The 19,677-nt window shown below is 49.1% G+C and overlaps 1 protein-coding gene across 1 annotated transcript; it reads left to right on the forward strand.

The window, feature by feature from the left end:
• Positions 1-14,253: 14,253 nt before the first annotated feature.
• On the forward strand, positions 14,254-15,660 carry LOC125521294 (homeobox-leucine zipper protein HOX28-like). The gene is made up of 2 exons (XM_048686351.1): positions 14,254-14,691; positions 14,807-15,660. The coding sequence occupies exons 1-2, from the start codon at positions 14,350-14,352 to the stop codon at positions 15,263-15,265; spliced, it is 801 nt and encodes a 266-aa protein (XP_048542308.1). The 5' UTR covers positions 14,254-14,349; the 3' UTR covers positions 15,266-15,660.
• Positions 15,661-19,677: the final 4,017 nt, after the last annotated feature.

Genomic DNA, 19,677 nt, shown 5'->3' on the forward strand with positions numbered 1-19,677 from the left:
AATAAGTGTTATTCTTTTTAGTCGTTGCAAAGTTTTATTATTATTTATCATTCCTTTTTTCGACATGAGTGTGCGGTCACTAGCCGGGGAGCCTAATTTCTCTCTCAAAGCCGCTAGAGTTTAGTTTGCTAAACTGGCCTGATGAGAAGTACTCCGCCCTCGGGATAGGAGGTTGAAGCCGTAGGCTGAGCCGCTCGAAGTCTTGAGATAGGATGTATCATGTTAAAGCACGACAAAAGCACTTCTTTTTTCTAAGACCAACTTTCGGATTGGCACCGAACACTTGAAATTGTTCGGACGTCATGTTTTTACTGACGTTTCTTGGTTTTCCAAGCTTTTTGGCACTTTTAAACTATTTGTGCTTTTCCATTAGAGCTGAGGTTTAATGATCATGCTTACCATGAAAACCCAAAGAAAGGAACCGATAGCGGGACTATTTTTTTTGGAAGACATTTCTTCTGTTAAACAGTAATATAACTCTCTGCGTACCTTTGTTTATAAAACCGTATGGCCAGATTGCCTTGTTTGTTGTAAATCTTTGTCCTTATAAAGGCTTTATAAAGTAGGACAAACACTCCTCGGCTACTGGCCGAGGAGGTGGAAGCCGATGGTCGGTCAACAAAGTTTTGTATAATGCGGATCCGAGCATTAATGACGTAAAGTACTTGGATACATAGAGTCATTACACATGGATATTGATCCTTAATTCCGCCACCCGTGCCCGCATTAAGGCTCAGGGGCTAATGGGCTTCGGGCTTATTATTTAAAAATATTAAAGGGGCACATTGATCCCCTGATCTGGTGTCACCACCCGACCAATGTCTCGGGGGCTACTGCATTGCTTGTCCAATGTAGAAAATTTTATGTGCAATATAGTTTCCGAGGAGATTTTGATCCTCAGGTTGGTCGGCCGCACCCAACCTGAGTCTCGAGGACTGAGCACGCTGCTTTTAGTGTCCCGAAGTATTCTGCTGAGCTTGGACTTGATCCTTAGGCCGATTATGCAAATCAACCTGAGTCTCAGCGGCTACTGGGATCAGCGGTCTTACGTCATCCTTCAGGTGCATCTCGGGTTTTAGACCGATACACACCTTGAGGGCTACTGGCTATATATCTCGGCAGAGAATAAATTGCACCAATAAAAAATATTCACAAAAATCGGCCCACATTCGGGGTGGTGCACCACCTCGGAAGCAGCCCGGCATAAAGCTCAGGCGCTAGTGGCTGGCTCCATAGAGGGCATTTCCGGCATTAAGCTCGGCTAAACTCCTTCAAACTTCTTTGAACCAAGGTGATTTACGACACCTCGGATATAGTCCGGCGTTGGAGCTCGGATACAGTCCGGCGTTGGAGCTCGGATACATAGTCCGGCGTTGGAGCTCGGATACATTCCGGCGTTAGAGCTGGGAAGCGGTTCGGCGTTGGTGCTCGGTTGCAAAAGATACCTCGAATACAGTCTGGCGTTGGAGCTCGGACGCAAGAGGACGCTGCCGCCCGGGAACAACTTGAAACCCAAGGTGTGGCATAAAAATAACAAGGCATTGGTAAAGGCCGGAAACTTAAAGGGGCTCCTCGGATACCCGATGTGTAAATTCATCGAATGCATTTCGGCGATCCTCAAGATTGAAGATAAAGAAGATTTGTTGAACCAATTTTCAAGACCGACGACCGAAGGTGAAGAACAGTTCGGAAGAATCGAGGAGCGTCCCTAACTTCAAGACCGGTTCAGGGGGCTACTGACGGTGTCCTGGACTAGGGGGTACTCACCACGTCGTCTCCCGATCTATTAGATTGGGCTGAGGCCCCCCATCGCCGTATACTCATGGGCCAGTTCGGACAGCTGCCGCATCAAAGGAAGATTCCACAAAGACTTGGCGATCAAGACAAGGACTTCTCCCCACCGGCGTATTCGGCTAGGACTCTTGTTAACCTAGGCCTCTGGTGCATTATATAAACCAGGGCTAGGCTAGTCGATACGACATACACATCAACAATCATACCATATGCTAGCTTCTAGGGTTTAGCCTCTCTGATCTCGTGGTAGATCTACTCTTGTACGGCAAATTTGACAATTTTGACCTTGGGACGAAATCAATTCATGGAATGAACTGCCCGTAAAACTATTTCACAGCACTGACCCTTTTGTGTAGCGCCCGCCACGCAGGCGCCACACCCTACGGTGCAACGCCCAGCTCTAGGGCGTTGCACGCCTGTCCACCATGGCAGCCCTTGGGCCCGCACCCAGTAGTGCAGCGCCTCCGAGCTAGGCGCCACACATGTAATGTGCAGCGCCCGGCCCGTAGGCGCTGCACTGTGACTTAGATGCCAGCCGCCCCCTCCCCCTCCCCCCACCCCACCCATTCGTTCCAGTAGTTACAGAACAGGCGCGCCGGCGGCTTCCTCCTCTCCCCCTCTCAATCCCCTCTCCCAAATCCTTCAGATCCGACGATTTGGTCCGTGCATTTCTTCACCAATCCATCCTAGAAGGTACTCTCCTCCGATCCCCTTCTTTCTATCCATAGAAAATATGATATTTTGAAGATTTGGGGAAGCCTTGTTTGATTATATTAGATTTGAATCTTGCATGTATTATAACTTTGCATGTATTACAACCCTTGTTTGTTTGATTTGTGGAACCCTAGTTTAGTTTATGTAAAAGTTATTTGTATGAAGTAGGCATAGTTTATGGAAAAGTTATTTGTATGAAGTAGACCTAGTTATTTGTGAAATCCTAGTTTATTAGTTTTGTTTGATTTGATATGGTTGGATACATAGATTGGTACGGTTGCATCTAGTAGGCGTACTTTAGTTTATTTGTATTGAAAAGATAATCGTGTTGACAAGAAAGCTTTCTTTCAAAATTGTTAGGATGGTTTGGCTTCTCGATGATCACTGGGACAAACAGCACCGGTCGTACGCTATGGCGGTGGAGCAGCGGGTAATAATGAAAGTGGCCTGTTTTATGAATTTCGTATTTATTTCAAACACAAATGCCCCATATGTAATGTTATGAATTGTTTGTTTGTAGGAGCTTGCACCTTTGAAGCTTCGTTCTCATGGGGTCACCCTTGGGTGGATGCTCTATGATGAGCGATACACACCGTATGTAAGGGAGACAGGACTTCTCCCTTTCATTCATATGGTCAGACAATCGACGCCACCCAACAATGCTCCAGCACTCACCGCGCTTATTGATCATTGGCGGCCGGAGACACATAGTTTCCATCTACGGACCGGGGAGATGACAGTGACGCTCCAGGATATTGCTATGATCACCGGTCTTCCTATCGATGGGAATCCTCTATGTATGAGCACCGATTCCGAGGGGTGGCGCACGCAGATGCATGCCCTTATCAGTATGGTTCCTCCAGAGCCTCCGGAACCAGCAGCAGAAAACAAGAAGAAGGAAAGAGTCGCAGCCGGTGCTACTTTCACGTGGATTACTGAGCACTTTGGTACTTACCCACCGAAAGCTAATGAGGACACGGTCAAGACATATGCTCGTGTCTACATGTGGTATGTGATATCCAGGACTATGTTTGCTGATGGCACAGGCAAGAATGCTCCATGGATGTGGCTGAAGGCGTTGACCATCTTCGATAGCAAATGGAGTTGGGCTTCGGCGACACTGGCTTACTTGTATAGACAGGTATGAAGTTGTTTCTTTTTCACTTCATTGCTACATTATGAATGCGATCTTGCTCTTAATTGAACCATGTTCTCTTTTATGTGCAGTTGGACGAAGCCTGTTGTAGGTCATCTGGAGGTATTGGTGGTTGTTTGCTCGCACTTTCCATATGGAGCTGGGAGCGTTTGCCGGTTGGACGTCCGAAGAAGGTGAAGTACGATGATTGGGACGACAAAGGCGACCTACTACGGCTACCCACTTCGGCTTACAAGTGGGATGTGATAAATGAGACGACAGATGATCCCTCGGTCATGTACAAGTTGTACCAGAGCGAGCTTGACGCGATCACGCCTGAGCAGGTGAATTGACATGGCATGAGTGATTATGATGTTTCTATTGCAAGTCGATATCAATTTTGCATTCTATCCCATTTTGCAGGTGATATGGGAGCCGTATGGAACAGGAGATAGTTTTGGTGACCCTTTACAGTTCAGGCTGAATCCGATGTGCACCAGGGATAGGGATCTCTGGCGTATGCGGTGCCCACTCATATGCAACTGGGCGGTTGAGCTTCACCTCCCACATCGAGTGCGCCGTCGGTTTGGTTTATTCCAGGCACATCCGCCGGAGTGGGAGGACATGGAAAAGTTGCTACATGCGTAAGATATAATTAACCTTGAGTACTTAGCAGCTTCTCGGCGGTTTCGATGCTACTAATATTATGTTTCTAACTTGCAGGTTGGATAGGAAAAGGCAGCGGAAGATTAAGGATTGGGCCAAGCATCACAGAAAGTATGTCGTACAGTTTGCGCTTAGTGTGGAGCAAGCTAGGGCTGGAAAAGGAGTCCAGCTTCGTGAGCACTGCCCTGTAGCGTTCAACAACTATCTCACATGGTTTCTTGCATGTACCCGTGTGGAGGTATGCAAGCCGACGTATGCTGATGAGATTTTGGAAGAACCCACTGTTTTTGATGAGGTAGCCCAACACCAGTACAACGCATTAGTCAGGAAAGGCAACTCAGTGATCCCTTCAGCTCCAATGATGAACTTTGTGGTATTTGCCCTCTTTGCTTTTCATTCACACTATTCACATCTTCGCTTGCCTAACACGTTAATACCATTTCTGTTCATAGCGTGCCCAGATCAAGAAAGCAGCTGATGAGACCGAGACTATTCTTGAAACAACCCCGGCTGGCAAAAGCGATGGAGAAGGTGCACTTCGAGCATTCATCAAGGTTCACATCTCCTTCAAACTAGCACTTAACATGTGTTGCTACGTTCGATGTCTCATTCACTTGTACATGTTGCAGCGCCAGGGCCAAAAGTTATGGCGGCTATCAAACCTTTTTGGTTGTCGTGACCCTGAGTATGTATCACCAGAACGGTCTAGGTCGGCGACACCATCAGATCCCGCTTCGGGCCAGAGCCATGGTGATCATTTGGAGGATGAGGATGTGGGTGTGGTCACCCAAGAGGTATGGCATGAGCATATATATCCAATTATTGATGCATTGCTAACCATATCCTCACACACGGTCTTTCCATATCTTCTGTTGATGCATAGGTTGCTGATGATGATATGACCTTGGGGACGTACCAGGTTAGGTCTGCATACATCTAAAGCCTAGGAAGGGAATCAACAAGTACACACCTGAAGACTTCACCGAAAGAGGCAAAAGGACGGTCGGCACCTCGCGGATGGCGGCTTTGGATGACTATTTGGATGACGATGTCGATGACGTGGAGGAACCGGAGCCGGAGCGGGAGCGTGTTCCTCTTCCTAGGAAGGTGAAGAAGTTAGCCAGCAAGAGGGGGGAGCAGCCAAAAAGCGTTCAAGGAACTAGCTCTTCTTAGGAACCAGCCATAGTCCTTTATTTGTAATGTCGGTGAACTTGGAGTTGTTATGTCGGTGAATTTGGAGTTGTGGTAGCTCTATGTTGAACTTGATCCTCTTTGTATGTCTTAGTTATGTTGAACTTGGAGTTGACGTCTTAGCAATGTTGAACTTGATCCTCTATGTTGCACTTGTTGTCTTAATAATGTTCAAACTGTGACTATTCTTGTTGTCTTAGCAAAGTTTCTGACTGCTTATTCTAGGAAATGTTGCAATGTACCTGATAATGAACAAGTTTACAAGCTACAGCCGCTGCAGCGCCTAGCACCGAGGCGCCACACTATACAGTGCAACGCCTAGCTACAGGGCGTTGCACTGTACAGTGTGGCGCCTCGGTGCTAGGCGCTGCAGCGGCTGTAGCTTGCAAACAGAATGTTTGCTCTCTGTTTAGCTCAGTCCAAATGTGCAACGCCTCAGCTCTAGGCGCTGCACTATACACTGAGCTAAACAGAGAGCAAACAGGCGCTGCACTATACACTGAGCTAAACAGAGAGCAAACATTCTGTTTGCAAGCTACAGCCGTTGAAGCGCCTAGCGTGGAGGCGCCACACTCTATAGTGCAACGCCCGGCAGCTAGGCGTTGCACCTGTACTTAGCAAATTTTTTGGCACATGCACACATATTCCGATGAGGAGAGATAGTAGTTCACGACACATAGCAAGCAAAGAACTGTGACACATAGTAGTTCACAATACATAGTACTTCACGACACATAGTACTTCACGACACATAGTAGATCACGACACATACTAACTCATAATATATAGTACTTCACGACACATAGTAGATCACAACCAAATTGAGGAGGACAGATAGTAGTTCATGACACATAGTAGTTCACAACCAAATCGAAGAGCATAGTTTAGAGGATAACACGATTATCGTCCACAAGCAAGTTGAAGATGACATAGCTCTATTGCGTAGAGCAAGGCCCTTTTCCCTTCTTCTTCTTCCTCTCTTCTTCCTCTTCCTCCTCCCTTTTCCTTATGAGGTGGGCCTACTTAACCACCCTCTCCATGAATATCTTATCCTCCCTCTCTTTTTTTTCAGCTGCAATTGCCCAAAGCTTCATGGTTCCTTCTTCAAAATCCTTTTGACGCTTCTTCTGTGCCTCCTCACATTTCCTCACCAATGCTTGCTCCCTAGCGCGCATCGCATTTGACGCTCTCTCTTTTTCCTTCCTCTTCTCCTCAAGCTCCTCTTCCTTCTTCTTCTTTAGCTTGGCTGCATCCTCCTCTCTAAGCTTCTTCGCAGCCTTCTCCCACCATCCCGCCATCTCATCTTCGCCATCCTCCTTCATTGTTGGTTTGTTGGGTTGGGAAGCCGCCATACCTACAATGAGTGAAACATAATGGTTAGTAAAGACAATACAAACAAATGAAAGCACATGTAAAAGAAGAACATATGAAAAAGAAGAACATATCGAAAACAAGAACATTTGAAACATTATAGTTAGTGAGCAACATACGGAAATGGTCCATCGAGGTATCCAAACATTCCTCTATAACGACCTTGCCCTTATCCATCACCACGGCCAAGTCCATCACCAAGGCCAAGACCATCACCACGGCCAAGACCATCACCACGTCCAACACCACCACCACGAGCTCTACCACCACCACGGCCTAGACTACCACCACCACGGCCTCTTGTAAGTCCTAGTTGCCGACCTCTTTGTTGCCTAGATCCTCTTTGCTTGGCACTTGTTGGCTACCACTTGGTTGGCTTGGCACTTGTTGGCTACCACTAGGTTGGCTCCCACTTGGTTGCCTTGGCACTTGTTGGCTACCACTAGGTTGGCTCCCACTTGGTTGCCTTGGCACTTGTTGGCTACCACTAGGTTGGCTCCCACTTGGTTGCCTTGGCACTTGTTGGCTACCACGTTGTTGCCTTCGCACTTGTTGGCTACCTCTTGGTTGGCTTGGCACTTGTTGGCTACCACTTGGTTGGCTCCCTTGTGTAACTCCTTGTTGGCTAGTGCTTGCATCATTTTTCTTGGACCTTTTCCTTGGTTTCGTACATTTTCTTTTGTTGTGGCCATGACCTTTGCATTCCCCACAACGGGAGCTCTCACGAGGCTCTTGGAATTGATCGTTTCCCGCTTCGCGGCGACCACCATGCCCCATCCGTCCATGTCGCCTCTAAGACGCTTTGTTTTACGTCTACCCCGTTTAACAACCTTCAACTCCGGATCCGGCCATAGTTGAACTCCATGGTACTCCGGCCATTGTGATTGGTCAAAGTATGGGTGAAAGCGGGGAGCCCATGTTTTCTTGACCGTCATGATTGAGAACTCCAACTCCCTCACGGTGCGTGGGTGATTGATGTCCACATTTCTAACGCGGCCAGCGGTATACAAATGTGAGCATGGGAGATGAAGCAACAATGGCTTCCCGCAAGAGCAATCACATTGTGTTAAAGACACCTTGAAAGCCCGACCTCCATGTTGCCGGCCATCGTTTGTGGTTCCTCCTGGCTCTTTCACTTCATACTTCCACTCTTCGTTGTCATATAATATAGCTTCTTCTGAGTCCGCCTTTCGTGATTGAAATTCTAACCATTCATCAACCTTGGGTGGGAACTTGTACTTGTACTTATGCGGGTTCTCACCCGCTATCTGTGCATCAGTTTCCATTGAGTACTTCAGAAAGTACGCATTCATCTTATCAAATGTGTATTGAACTATTGCCGTCACGGGTAATCCACGTGCACCTTTGAGCACCCTATTGAAGCATTTGGCCATATTGCTTGTCATTTGACCTATCTTCGGCCATCTTCATCAAAAGCACGTGCCCACTTGTTCCGGTGTTGAATGTGCCTATTCATAAAGTCTTGACCCCCGTGATCAAGTTTTTTGTGTGCGAGCAATTTGTTCAACAAAGTGGCGAACCGCTTCTCGAAGAAAGCAAGACAACAATCTTGAAGACAACAATCTTGAAGATCATCGGCCAACTCCTTAAGGCCACATGCCCTATAGAAGTTCGAACAAAAGTGCCTCATGCACCATCGATGGTGCAACGGAGCATGCCCGGGAATGTCAATCTCCACCGCGTTAAGAATTCCTGCATGCCGATCCGATATGACACAAATTTCCCTTTGAGCGGGTAACACCTTCGTCCTCAAAAGACGCATAAACCACTCCTAGTTGTCATTGTTCTCCGCCTCAACCAAAGCAAATGCCAATGGCAACACCCGGTTATTGGCATCACTTGCTATCGCAACCAACAAGGTGCCCTTGTATTGTCCGGTCAAGAACGTGCCATCAATGGTGATGACCGGCCTACAGTGTTCGAAAGCCCTCACGCATTCCTCGAACGCCCAAAATGCACGGCCAAATACTCGGACTTTCTTTCCTTCATAAACCGTTGTTTGGTGCCCATGAGGCTCGACAACATGAACCATGCCCGGGTTTGTGGCGGCCATGGCTAACAACAACCTAGGGATTCGGTTGTATGCTTCCTCCCAAGTACCATACAACATCTTAAATGCGGCTTGCTTCGACTTCCATGCCTTGCCGTACTTCACCTTGTAATGAAAGATGGCTTTCACAAGGTCAATGACATGTTGGACGCTCATTGTTGGAAGTGTGGATATTGAGTTGGAGAGCCTGTAAGCGATGAACTCGGACGTGAGTTGTCTGTGGTCTTGGGACACAATCTTGCCATCCACCCTTTTGCCTCGGCACATGTGAGTTGGCACACAACTCACTACGTGCCAAGCGGGACCTCCTTTCCATGGTCTTGCACGCACAATCCACGGACATATTTCATCTTCACATGCACATGCAACCGTGTAGCGCACATTGACGTCCGAATGCACCACCTTGTGTGGACGATAATGCGTAACCGAGTAGTTGTCGAGCCACATCTTCAATTCCAAGAAGGTTTCGAACTTACACCCTTTAGCAATCCGGTTCTTGTCGTCTCCCAAATCACGGTGAGAGCTTGGCCTAACCCCAAGAGACATAGATTTGCCACCATCCACAACGGCTTCATCCGCGAGACTAACATCCTTGAACAATGGTGTCTTGTGATCCCGACCGAATACCTTCTCGAAAGCTTCGGCCTCCTTCACCGTGAACCCCTCCTCATCAACTTGTTCATCGGGACCTTCGTCATCCGAATCCGATGCATATGCACGGGAAAAAGGGATGGAATGGTCCATCGTCTCTCGCAAATGATATTTGTCAAGATCACCCACATTGTTGTCATGGAGATCAACTTCATTGTCATCGTCCGCATACTCATCATTGTCCTCTTGCAAAGCTTCATCTTGGTTGTTTGTAAACGGGCTCAATGTTGGCCTCACTTCTTGGGTCAAAAGAGGTTCAACAATTTCATCTCACTTCAAGGGTGGGGGGCTACTGGCAACCAAAGGGGAGGGTTTCCGGTTCAAGTCCAAATGCAAATTTGAATCAACCTTCTTCGTTGCAAATAACTCAAGAGCCTTGTCAAGTGAATCGGCCACCGTTTCCTTGTATGCAACCCAACGTTGCACCGAGTTGATACGCATTGTCTTCCAACGGATGTGCATTCCAAAACCTACATTATGCCTTCCCTCCAACTCAACGATATCACTAGGGTCCATCCAATTCAAATCTTTCCTCACTTGTTGCAAGAGCTCCGCATAGCTAGGACTACTATCAAACACCATATCTAGCTCATCCGGATCCGGTTCAATATTGCCTTTCAAGAAGGCGTCTTTGTCCCCATGATGAACAAACACACATGTTCTTCCCATCCCTATAAGCATTCAAACAACACAACGTAACATTGCTTCTATGAGTACTAATTTAAGGATTAACACGGAATACAAACCCTAATATATATATCAAACAACAACCCTAACCCTAACCATAACCCTAGCAATAACCCTAACCCTAACCATAACCCTAGCACCAACATAAGAACACCCATAAGAATAACCCTAACATACTAACAAAGCCTAATCATAGGAAATTGGCAAACAAAGATCTCACATCTCCATGCAAATCTCTAGATCCAAACAAAACTAGGGTTTCCCCAAATTAGCATTACTTGGATCAAAACAAGGGGATCGGAGAAGATTACCTTGAGGGAGGGTATGACTTCGAAATCCACGAACAAATTCTTTAAATTTGCAAGTTTTGGAAGAGGATTTGAGAGGGGGAGAGAGGGGGAGAGGGGGCAAAGCTCGGGTTGGGGTGTGTGGGGTGGGGGGAGTGGGGGAGGGGGGCCAAGCCACTGGATAAGTCACAGTGCAGCACCTACGGGCCGGGCCTGCACATTACATGTGTGGCGCCTAGCTCGGAGGCGCTGCACTACTGGGTGCGGGCCCAAGGGCTGCCACGGTGGACAGGCGTGCAACGCCCCAGAGCTGGGCGTTGCACCGTAGGGTGTGGCGCCTGCGTGGCGGGCGCTACACAAAAGGGTCAGTGCTGTGAAATAGTTTTACGGGCAGTTCATTCCATGAATTGATTTCGTCCCAAGGTCAAAATTGTCAAATTTGCCCTCTTGTACTACCCATATCATCAATATTAATCAAGCAGGACGTAGGGTTTTACCTCCATCGAGAGGGCCCGAACCTGGGTAAAACTTCGTGTCCCTTGCCTCCTGTTACCATCCGGTCTAGACGCACAGTTCGGGACCCCCTACCCGAGATCCGCCGGTTTTGACACCGACAATGTCCCTAGTGGGCCTCTAGTTAACTAGCTCGTTGATCAACAGATAGTCATGGTTTCCTGACTATGGACACTAGATGTCATTGATAGCGGGATCACATCATTAGAAGAATGATGTGATGGACAAGATCTTATCTTAAGCATAGCACAAGATCGTGTAGTTCGTCTGCTAGAGCTTTTCTAATGTCAAGTATCTTTTCCTTAGACCATGAGATTGTGCAACTCCCGGATACTGTAGGAATACTTTGGGTGTGCCAAATGTCACAACGTAACTGGGTGACTATAAAGGTCCACTACGGGTACCTCCGAAAGTGTCTGTTGGGTTGGCACGAATCGAGACTGGGATTTGTCACTCCGCATGACGGAGAGGTATCTCTGGGCCCACTCGGTAAAACATCATCGTAATGAGCTCAATGTGACTAAGAGTTGGTCATGGGATGATGTGTTACGAAACGAGTAAAGTGACTTGCCGGTAACGAGATTGAACGAGGTATTGGGATACCGACGATCGAATCTCGGGCAAGTAACGTACCGATTGACAAAGGGAATTGAATACGGGATTGATTGAATCCTCGACATCGTGGTTCATTCGATGAGATCATCGTGGAATATGTGGGAGCCAACATGGGTATCCAGATCCCGTTGTTGGCTATTGGCCGGAGAGTTGTCTCGGTCATGTCTACATGGTTCCCGAACCCGTAGGGTCTGCACACTTAAGGTTCAGTGATGCTAGGGTTGTAGAGATATTAGTATGCGGTAACCCAAAAGTTATTCGGAGTCCTGGATGAGATCCTGGACGTCATGAGGAGTTCCAGAATGGTCCGGAGGTAAAGATTTATATATAGGAAGTCCAGTTTTGGCCACCGGGAAAGTTTCAGGATCATCGGTATTGTACCGGGACCACCGGAAGGATCCCGGCGGTCCACCGGATGGGGCCACCTATCCCGGAGGGCCCCATGGGCTGAAGTGGGAAGGGAACCAGCCCCTGGTGGGCTGGTGCGCCCCCCATGGGCCTCCTCCTGCGCCTAGGGTTGGAAACCCTAGGGGTGGGGGCGCGTCCACCTGGCTTGGGGGCCAAGCCACCCCCTTGTCCGCCCCCCCATCTAGATGGGATCTAGAGGGGCCGGCGCCCCCCTGGCCCCTATATATAGTGGAGGAGAGGGAGGGCAGCCGCACCCAAGTCCCTGGCGCCTCCCTCTCCCCCCGTGACACCTCTCCCTCTCATTGGTGCTTGGCGAAGCCCTGCCGAGATCCCGCTGCTTCCACCACCACGCCGTCGTGCTGCTGGATCTCCATCAACCTCTCCTCTCCCCTTGCTGGATCAAGAAGGAGGAGACGTCTCTCCCAACCGTACGTGTATTGAACGCGGAGGTGCCGTCAGTTCGGCGCTCGGTCATCGGTGATTTGGATCACGACGAGTACGACTCCATCAACCCCGTTCTCTTGAACGCTTCCGCTCGTGATCTACAAGGGTATGTAGATGCACTCCCCTCTCCCTTGTTGCTAGATGACTCCATAGATTGATCTTGGTGATGCGTAGAAAATTTTAAAATTCTGCTACGTTCTCCAACAGGTAGTTACAAAGGTAGATTTCGAGTTTGTTCAGACCCATGCTGCGAGACATGGTCGAGCAAGATGGGATTTATCCCTCCGATCAGGAGAGGATATACTCTGGGCCCCTCGTGTGATCCGACCGGGATAAGCATGGCCATGCGATAAGGATTTTGAGATAATTTGGTTTGTGGTCGGCATCACTGGAACGAGAAAGAGGTCGGGCTAGCACAAGGATGACAGACTCGCCTTGAGCTCGACAACATAGATCATGTGGCAAAAGGAACGGAACTGTGATGTACAGTTTCTCCTAACCAGCTTCATAGTCTGCTTGGTGTTCAGTATGCCTTGCTAGAGGCCGCTACCAACTGTGCAGTTCGGAAGTGATCCGAACTGCGACCAAGTCGGCTTGAACCTAAGGGGTCACGCGCTTAAGGGAAGGAACCTACGAGGTCGGATCCGAGGACACTGGTCGGATGTGGTCCGAGCTGTATTCGGATTGTGGCCGAGTATACTTGTGGGCTTTAGGATCCGTGCGAGGCCCAAGTGTTGAGCCCGCGACGGACGCCTATATATAGTGGAGGTGCGGCACACTCATGCGGTCGATTGCTTCGGCGCTGTCACTAGGGTTTGCATGTGTTGCGAATAGAAACCTCCACTCGCCGCCGACTGTGTGATCGGACCTAGCTGTCCGCCGCACGGTGTTCCTCCTGCACGCGCGGATACCGTTAGAGGCGGTGCATCTGCGCCGCTCCGGCGAACTTGTACGTGGGATCGGACAACAGGCTGCTCGAGGTAGATCGCACGAGGAGGAGACGATCCACGCGGACGCGCTGCCCCAACTCTTCTTCCGCTGCACACGGCACTGCGTATCTAGTGGTAACGAACTGTGATCCATCTCCCGTAGCATGTTCTTGGCTGTTCTGCGCGTAGGAAATTTTAATTTGCAGTCGACGCACCCTACCGTAGAACCCAACATGCTTAAGCAGAACCAAGGCGTGAAGAAACCCTTACCCGGCTGTCCCTCTCCCACTAAAAGGCTCTAACCCATGTTACCATCTCTGCTAATCTCCTGACAGAACCTCTGGAAAGAGGCTTAGTCACGTCCTTGATCTCCTCCAGAAGAACTAATGTAATATGCTGCAATCATGCGACGATGCAACAGCTTGCATCCTGATTATGTTACTATTAATCCCCACTTGTTCGCACACTGATTGTACTATCATGAGCCTAATTATTTTACACGAACCGGGCGCTCGATTTCCCTTGCTCACATGACCCTAACGTAATGCAATCTCACCTGGGAACCTGGAGTGGCCAGCGATTTTGGCAGTTGATTACTCCGGCAGTGCATCCCCAGTGCCTTGTCAAGGGTCAAGGGCCGCCATGGAAACTCGCCACAGGATCTCCAAAGGAGATCCACCCCACGCGCACCAGCTCATCATTGTCGCCCGCCCCCTCCCATCATCCCCGGTAAACCATCGCTCCGATCCCCCTATTTATACCCGCGCACCTGCGCATCATTTGCTCATCACCACCGCCGGCGAGCTCTCTACTTCCTCTCGACCTTCCTAGCTACACGGACACCCACAGAGCTCCGATAGTTTGTTAAAGAAAATGGCGCCTCAGAGCCTGGATCTTGGCCTGAGCCTTGGCCTTGGCCTCGTGTCTCAGCCCTCCCAGCCGAGCTTCTGGTACTCCGGCGGCAATGTGGCGGCGGACCAAGAAGTGGGCCCGACTCCGACCGCGGCGGCGGTGGAGGAGAGGAGGTGCTCGCCCGGTAGCCCGGCGTCGAGCGGCAGCGGCAGCGGGCTGAAGCGTGGTGCCGAGAGGTCCGCCGGCAGCGGCGACGAGGACCAGGACGATGACGGCGGCAACGCGCGCAAGAAGCTCCGCCTGTCCAAGGACCAGGCCGCCGTCCTCGAGGAGTGCTTCAAGACGCACCACACCCTCACTCCGGTACGTGTCTCGCCTCGCCTCATTGCACACAACGCAACACGCTCGATCACGTCACATGGATGATTCATGGAGATCGAGGATGGGGAAATGACATGGATTTCCTTTGCGTTTGCAGAAGCAGAAGCTGGCGCTGGCCAACAGCCTCGGGCTGCGGCCGCGGCAGGTGGAGGTGTGGTTCCAGAACCGCCGCGCCCGGACAAAGCTAAAGCAGACGGAGGTGGACTGCGAGTACATGAAGCGCTGGTGCGAGCAGCTCGCCGAGCAGAACCGCCGCCTCGAGAAGGAGGTGGCCGAGCTCAGGGCGCTCAAGGCCGCACCGCCGGCGCACAACGGCGCCTCGGCGGGGCCGCTCACCACCCTCACCATGTGCCTCTCCTGCAAGCGCGTCGCGTCCACGTCCTCCGCCTCGGCCTGCACCGTGCCCAGCTTCTCCTCCAATGCCGGCACCGGCATGCCAATGCCATCCCCGGTGGCGCTGCCAGAGCACCGGCAGTTCTTCTGCGGTTTCCGAGACACCGGAGCAACGTACGGCAGCTCTGCCGGGCTCGCGAAGGTGGTCAAGGCGGCCAGATAGAACGAGCTATCTCTGTGACGCCGCCATGATGAGCATGCCAAGCAAGCTAACAAAAAAATGGCGGCATTGTCACGACTCACAAATTTAAGCAAGTGTAGCAGAAAGTTTAATCCTTTTTCTTCTCTGTCTCTGAGGGAAATGCAAGTTAATTAGTTTTAACAATCTAGGATCGGTCAATCGACGAGTTCCTGTGGGGATGAATGTATCCATGTGAAAAGTTTATGAAATAACATGAGAAACTAATGCATACCAACATGTTGAGTAAAAGTACACCAACATGTTGAGTAAATTTCCAATTTCCTTCCCTGTCTTGCATAGTTGTTGCAGTGGGCAGCGTAGATCGAGGGTTGGTGTATTATTACTACTTGACTACTTGGCTTGGTTTGTCAGATGTATCACCAACATGTTGAGTGATTTTTCTAATTTTCTACCCTGTCCTGCATAGATGTTGCAGCGTAGATCAGGAGTTGGTGTAGTATTACTTGACTTGGTTTTTCTGGAGTATCATCTACTCAATTTCAGCTGCCCGACAAGTTGCATCTTAAAGGTGACTTCTGCTTTAGTTTGGCCATCTAGCAAAAGAAGTTATGCTATTAGTATACCATTTCACTTGCCTATCTTACGGGCAATTTTCCAAGTCCGAGTAACATGTTAGGTGCATGGTCTCCTCATTTTGGTTGTTCAGGTATTTCACCTTGTCGTTTCTATGTGTTTGAGCTTTTATATTGGCCTCCGGAGTCGCAACTGGAAGATCCGCATATCCCGGCCTAAAAAAACCTCACGCGTGTCACAAGGCCGAACCAACGTGATGTAGAGGTCGCCAAAGGACCACATTGCAAAGAAAAGCCGTCGCCGCCCTCACCAACAAATGTTGCGGACCCTGACCTCACCGGCATCAGAGGCTGGCAAAGATCTACGCCAACAAGCAATTAACATTCATGTAGGTGACACCGTTGATATTTGGAGGCTCGAGGAAATCGGTCTGATCGGTGCGTAGCCACCAAACAAATCGTCACCGTCTAACTCTAGTTATAAAGCCGGAAGCGGGGAAAATAGAGCTACATAGGATATATCATGATCTCCTTGCACTCCCACACTGACAGAACAAATGGAGGAGGGGAATGGCCTATCAGTATAGGAGAAGTGGCGGCATGGTAGGAACGCTCGGAAAATCGCCTCTATAGAGTTTGATGACGAGATAGATATTTTTGTTCTTGCAATCCATTTACAGATTCATATGGTGTTTGAAGGTGTAGGTTTACTAGAACCAGTTGAGATGAGTGGTCTTAAAGAGTTGTAGGAGTACAGGGGAATTCTCATATGGACACAGTTATTTCGAAGGGATTTGAGTTTTCTTTACATATCCAGAGAATCCAAGTATAACCGGAGGTTAACCTGACTGTGCCAACAATGATTAAAAAAATAGCAAGCTTTAGTTTGTGCCTAGCTTGCTTGTTGAAGAACCTCCCCATCTGTGTGTTGTGATAAGATGGTTAGTGCGAATGTGGTCACTGTTGTAGTTTGCATATTGCAGATCTTATCGCTTCAGGTTTTATTTCCCTTTTTTACTTGCCTATGCATAGTTTTGGCCTTATATGACTTTGGTATTTAACGATATGTTTTTGTGCGTGTGTGTTGGTGTTGGTCATGTGCATATTAATTATGTAGATGCCGGGTGTGTATTCATTGTGTTTATATCTTTCTGATGTTTCATTTTGAGCCAATAAAGTTCACTCTTTGTCGTAAAAAAAAAAACCATGCCAAGGGCGATGACGGCGGCGCGCCTTCGGCACGATTCAATGCTTGTTGTCGCCGTTAGGTGGTCTATTAAATCTGGATCTAATTTTAATTATTTCTGGTGCTCCTTGTACTTCCGTGATTGAAAATGAATAGATCAAAAGTTTCTCGCAGAAAAAGCTTGTAATTCCCTTATTTTAAATTAATTGAATTCTTATTTTTGTCATAAGTAAAATAGGGTAAATAACAAAAAAAAAGGCAATACCCTCATCTGGAATATAAAAGATATTTTAGAATGAATTTAGTGATACTATATTGGTCGTGATATTGATAATGCGGCCATCAGAAAACACACGACGACAGGCCGAAGCGCACGCACACACGAGCGTGATCGACGAATCAGATGCCGGCCGGGGGCGCGACCGCACGAGCGCACACATGCGACGTCGACGACGAAAGTGCCCGGAAAACGACGATTAAAGGGCGCCATTCAACGGCGCCTAGCTACAAAACTACTAGTAGTAGTGGTATTTTGATTGATACTACTAATTTCTTCCGCTAGTGGTCGCTAGAGTGGTTGACGTGCAAGTTTTGTGACATCGTTCGCCTACTTGTAAACTGAGGAAGTAACTTGTATGGCACTAGGGCTAGAAAAAGTTTGGGGTAAGGAAATAAAGACTGCCTATTTATCTGGTACCCGAAACGAAAAACAAGCATTAATCCATCCCAAACCATTAGATCGCTATTTAACGGCCATGATCAGGCATGCACTGTTTATATGCAGCCTTGCACCCCCAACAATTGCAGGCCGGATTATTGCCTTCTGCAGTCCACTTGACCGACATCTTATGGTTCGTCATTATTTACATATGGTCTTTTTTTTTTGTTAGCCGCTCATTTTATCTGGGCCTTCAGTTTAATGTTAAAAGTGAGAAAGATAAAACACGAACCTGTTCTATGATAAGAGTAATTAATCATTGTTGTTTCAAGGTTAATCCATTTCATGCACTTTGTTCAAAAGCAAAGGTATATATCCGTGGAGCCTGGTTCGTTATAAATCAAGAAATGACTTTTTTTTTAGGTCAAGAGATTTGTCACGTGCTACTACATGCTCCTCACTGCCGCGTCCCTGGCTCCCCTCGCCTCCTAAACAGTAAAGAAGTCATCGGAATTCCTGTTCTCAGTCCCATCCCTCAAAACCCATCGACCTCCTGTTCTCAGTCATCGGCATTCCCCGTCCCTAACCTGAACAGTCAACCCTCTTCCCCGAATCTAGTTGGGAAGTCACAGGTCGCTGTGTCATCCTCTTCTCCGGCACAGTCCTGGCTCGGCATGGAGCGCTGGCCAGGGCCGACACTCCTTGCCACTGCTCGCCATGTCGGCCCGCCTCCGTGCTCTATGGAATCGCATGACGCGAACAAAAAATCCAGGCATCTACGCCGTCCGTTCCATAACCACGATAAGAATTATGAAACGAAAGGAGTACTAATATTTAGGAAGCACAAAAAAAACATAAAAGAAGAAGAAAACAACAAAGGCATGCACACTCGTTTACGCGAGAGAAAGAAAGACACAGAAAGCGCAGCTAGCCACGAGATGCCCAGCTAGGACTCGCGATCATGGTTCATGGAGGAGGGGCAATATAGAAACACCAGTGGGGGTGTGCTTTGTCCGGTGGAATGTTTGACCGGCCGGCCGGCCGGGATCTCTCTCGCTCGCTCGCGTGGCCGGCCGCTGACCGGGCTGCACGTGCGGTCGACATGCATGCCCGCGCTGGCACCGCACCGCTGCGCGCCTCGGGATTCCGCGCCACGCTGCCACATGCTCGCGAGTCCCTGCGCGCGTACGTGCGTGCCCGCCTGCTCTTCCAGCGTAGCTTGCGAGCTTCCTCCTTCCCTTCGCCGCCGGTGGCTTCGTCGTGTTCTCGCGCGGGCGCGGCGACCGAGGGAAGGGGGCACGGCACTGGCATTAGCATAATCCGCGCGTTGTCGCCTGCTCTGCTAGCCGCATAATCTAATCTGGTCTAGTCGATCGCCCATAATTACATGCGCAAGTGCACGTCGCCGGTCAGCCAGCGGACCCGGATTTCGTGCGCTTCCTTGTTTAACCGGGGCTAGAGACTGCAATGGTCTGCCTAGACTGCCGTGCCTACGGAATACTCATGTACATAGGTGTGGCAACTGGCCGTTGTCTAGGAGGAGGAAGATTTGTCCAAATACTCGTTGTTTACCCTGAGATTAGCATTTCCCTTCTTCTTCTGGGCATCTAGAAAATAAAGCACTGCATGTAGTATCTGCATATATGGAGGCAAAAATGAAGCACTGAAGTAAAAGATCCCAGGAGACGATTGTATTTGCATATAGTACAAAACTTTGACCCCATTATCAGACAGACAAACCACTATACAAAGTGATCGATCAGCTGATAACAATCATTTGGAGCGCATGTTTGCACGCCTGTGCAGGCCCATCTCATTCCGCCATGTTGCATCGCATGCCCGCGAAGCACAGCGCATCGGTCGAGGCAAAGCAGCAACCAAACGGACAAAACACATCGATCACGACCGTGGATGCAGCTTCCTCGCTCCCTCCCTGCTGCACGTACGCAATTGTTGAGATAGTCTGTACAGACAAGCGCGCGTACGTATACTGGAAATAATACTCGACCGATCGGGG

Source organism: Triticum urartu, chromosome 7 (genome assembly GCF_003073215.2).
Source record: "Triticum urartu cultivar G1812 chromosome 7, Tu2.1, whole genome shotgun sequence".
NCBI lineage: Eukaryota > Viridiplantae > Streptophyta > Magnoliopsida > Poales > Poaceae > Triticum > Triticum urartu.

What these genes read in the sequence shown, in the direction of transcription:
- LOC125521294 (XM_048686351.1), top strand. Translation starts at nt 14,350, where the DNA reads ATGGCGCCTCAGAGCCTGGATCTTGGCCTGAGCCTTGGCCTTGGCCTC. An exon ending in CGCACCACACCCTCACTCCG is followed by an intron (nt 14,692 to 14,806) that starts GTACGTGTCTCG and finishes TTGCGTTTGCAG; the next exon opens with AAGCAGAAGCTGGCGCTGGC.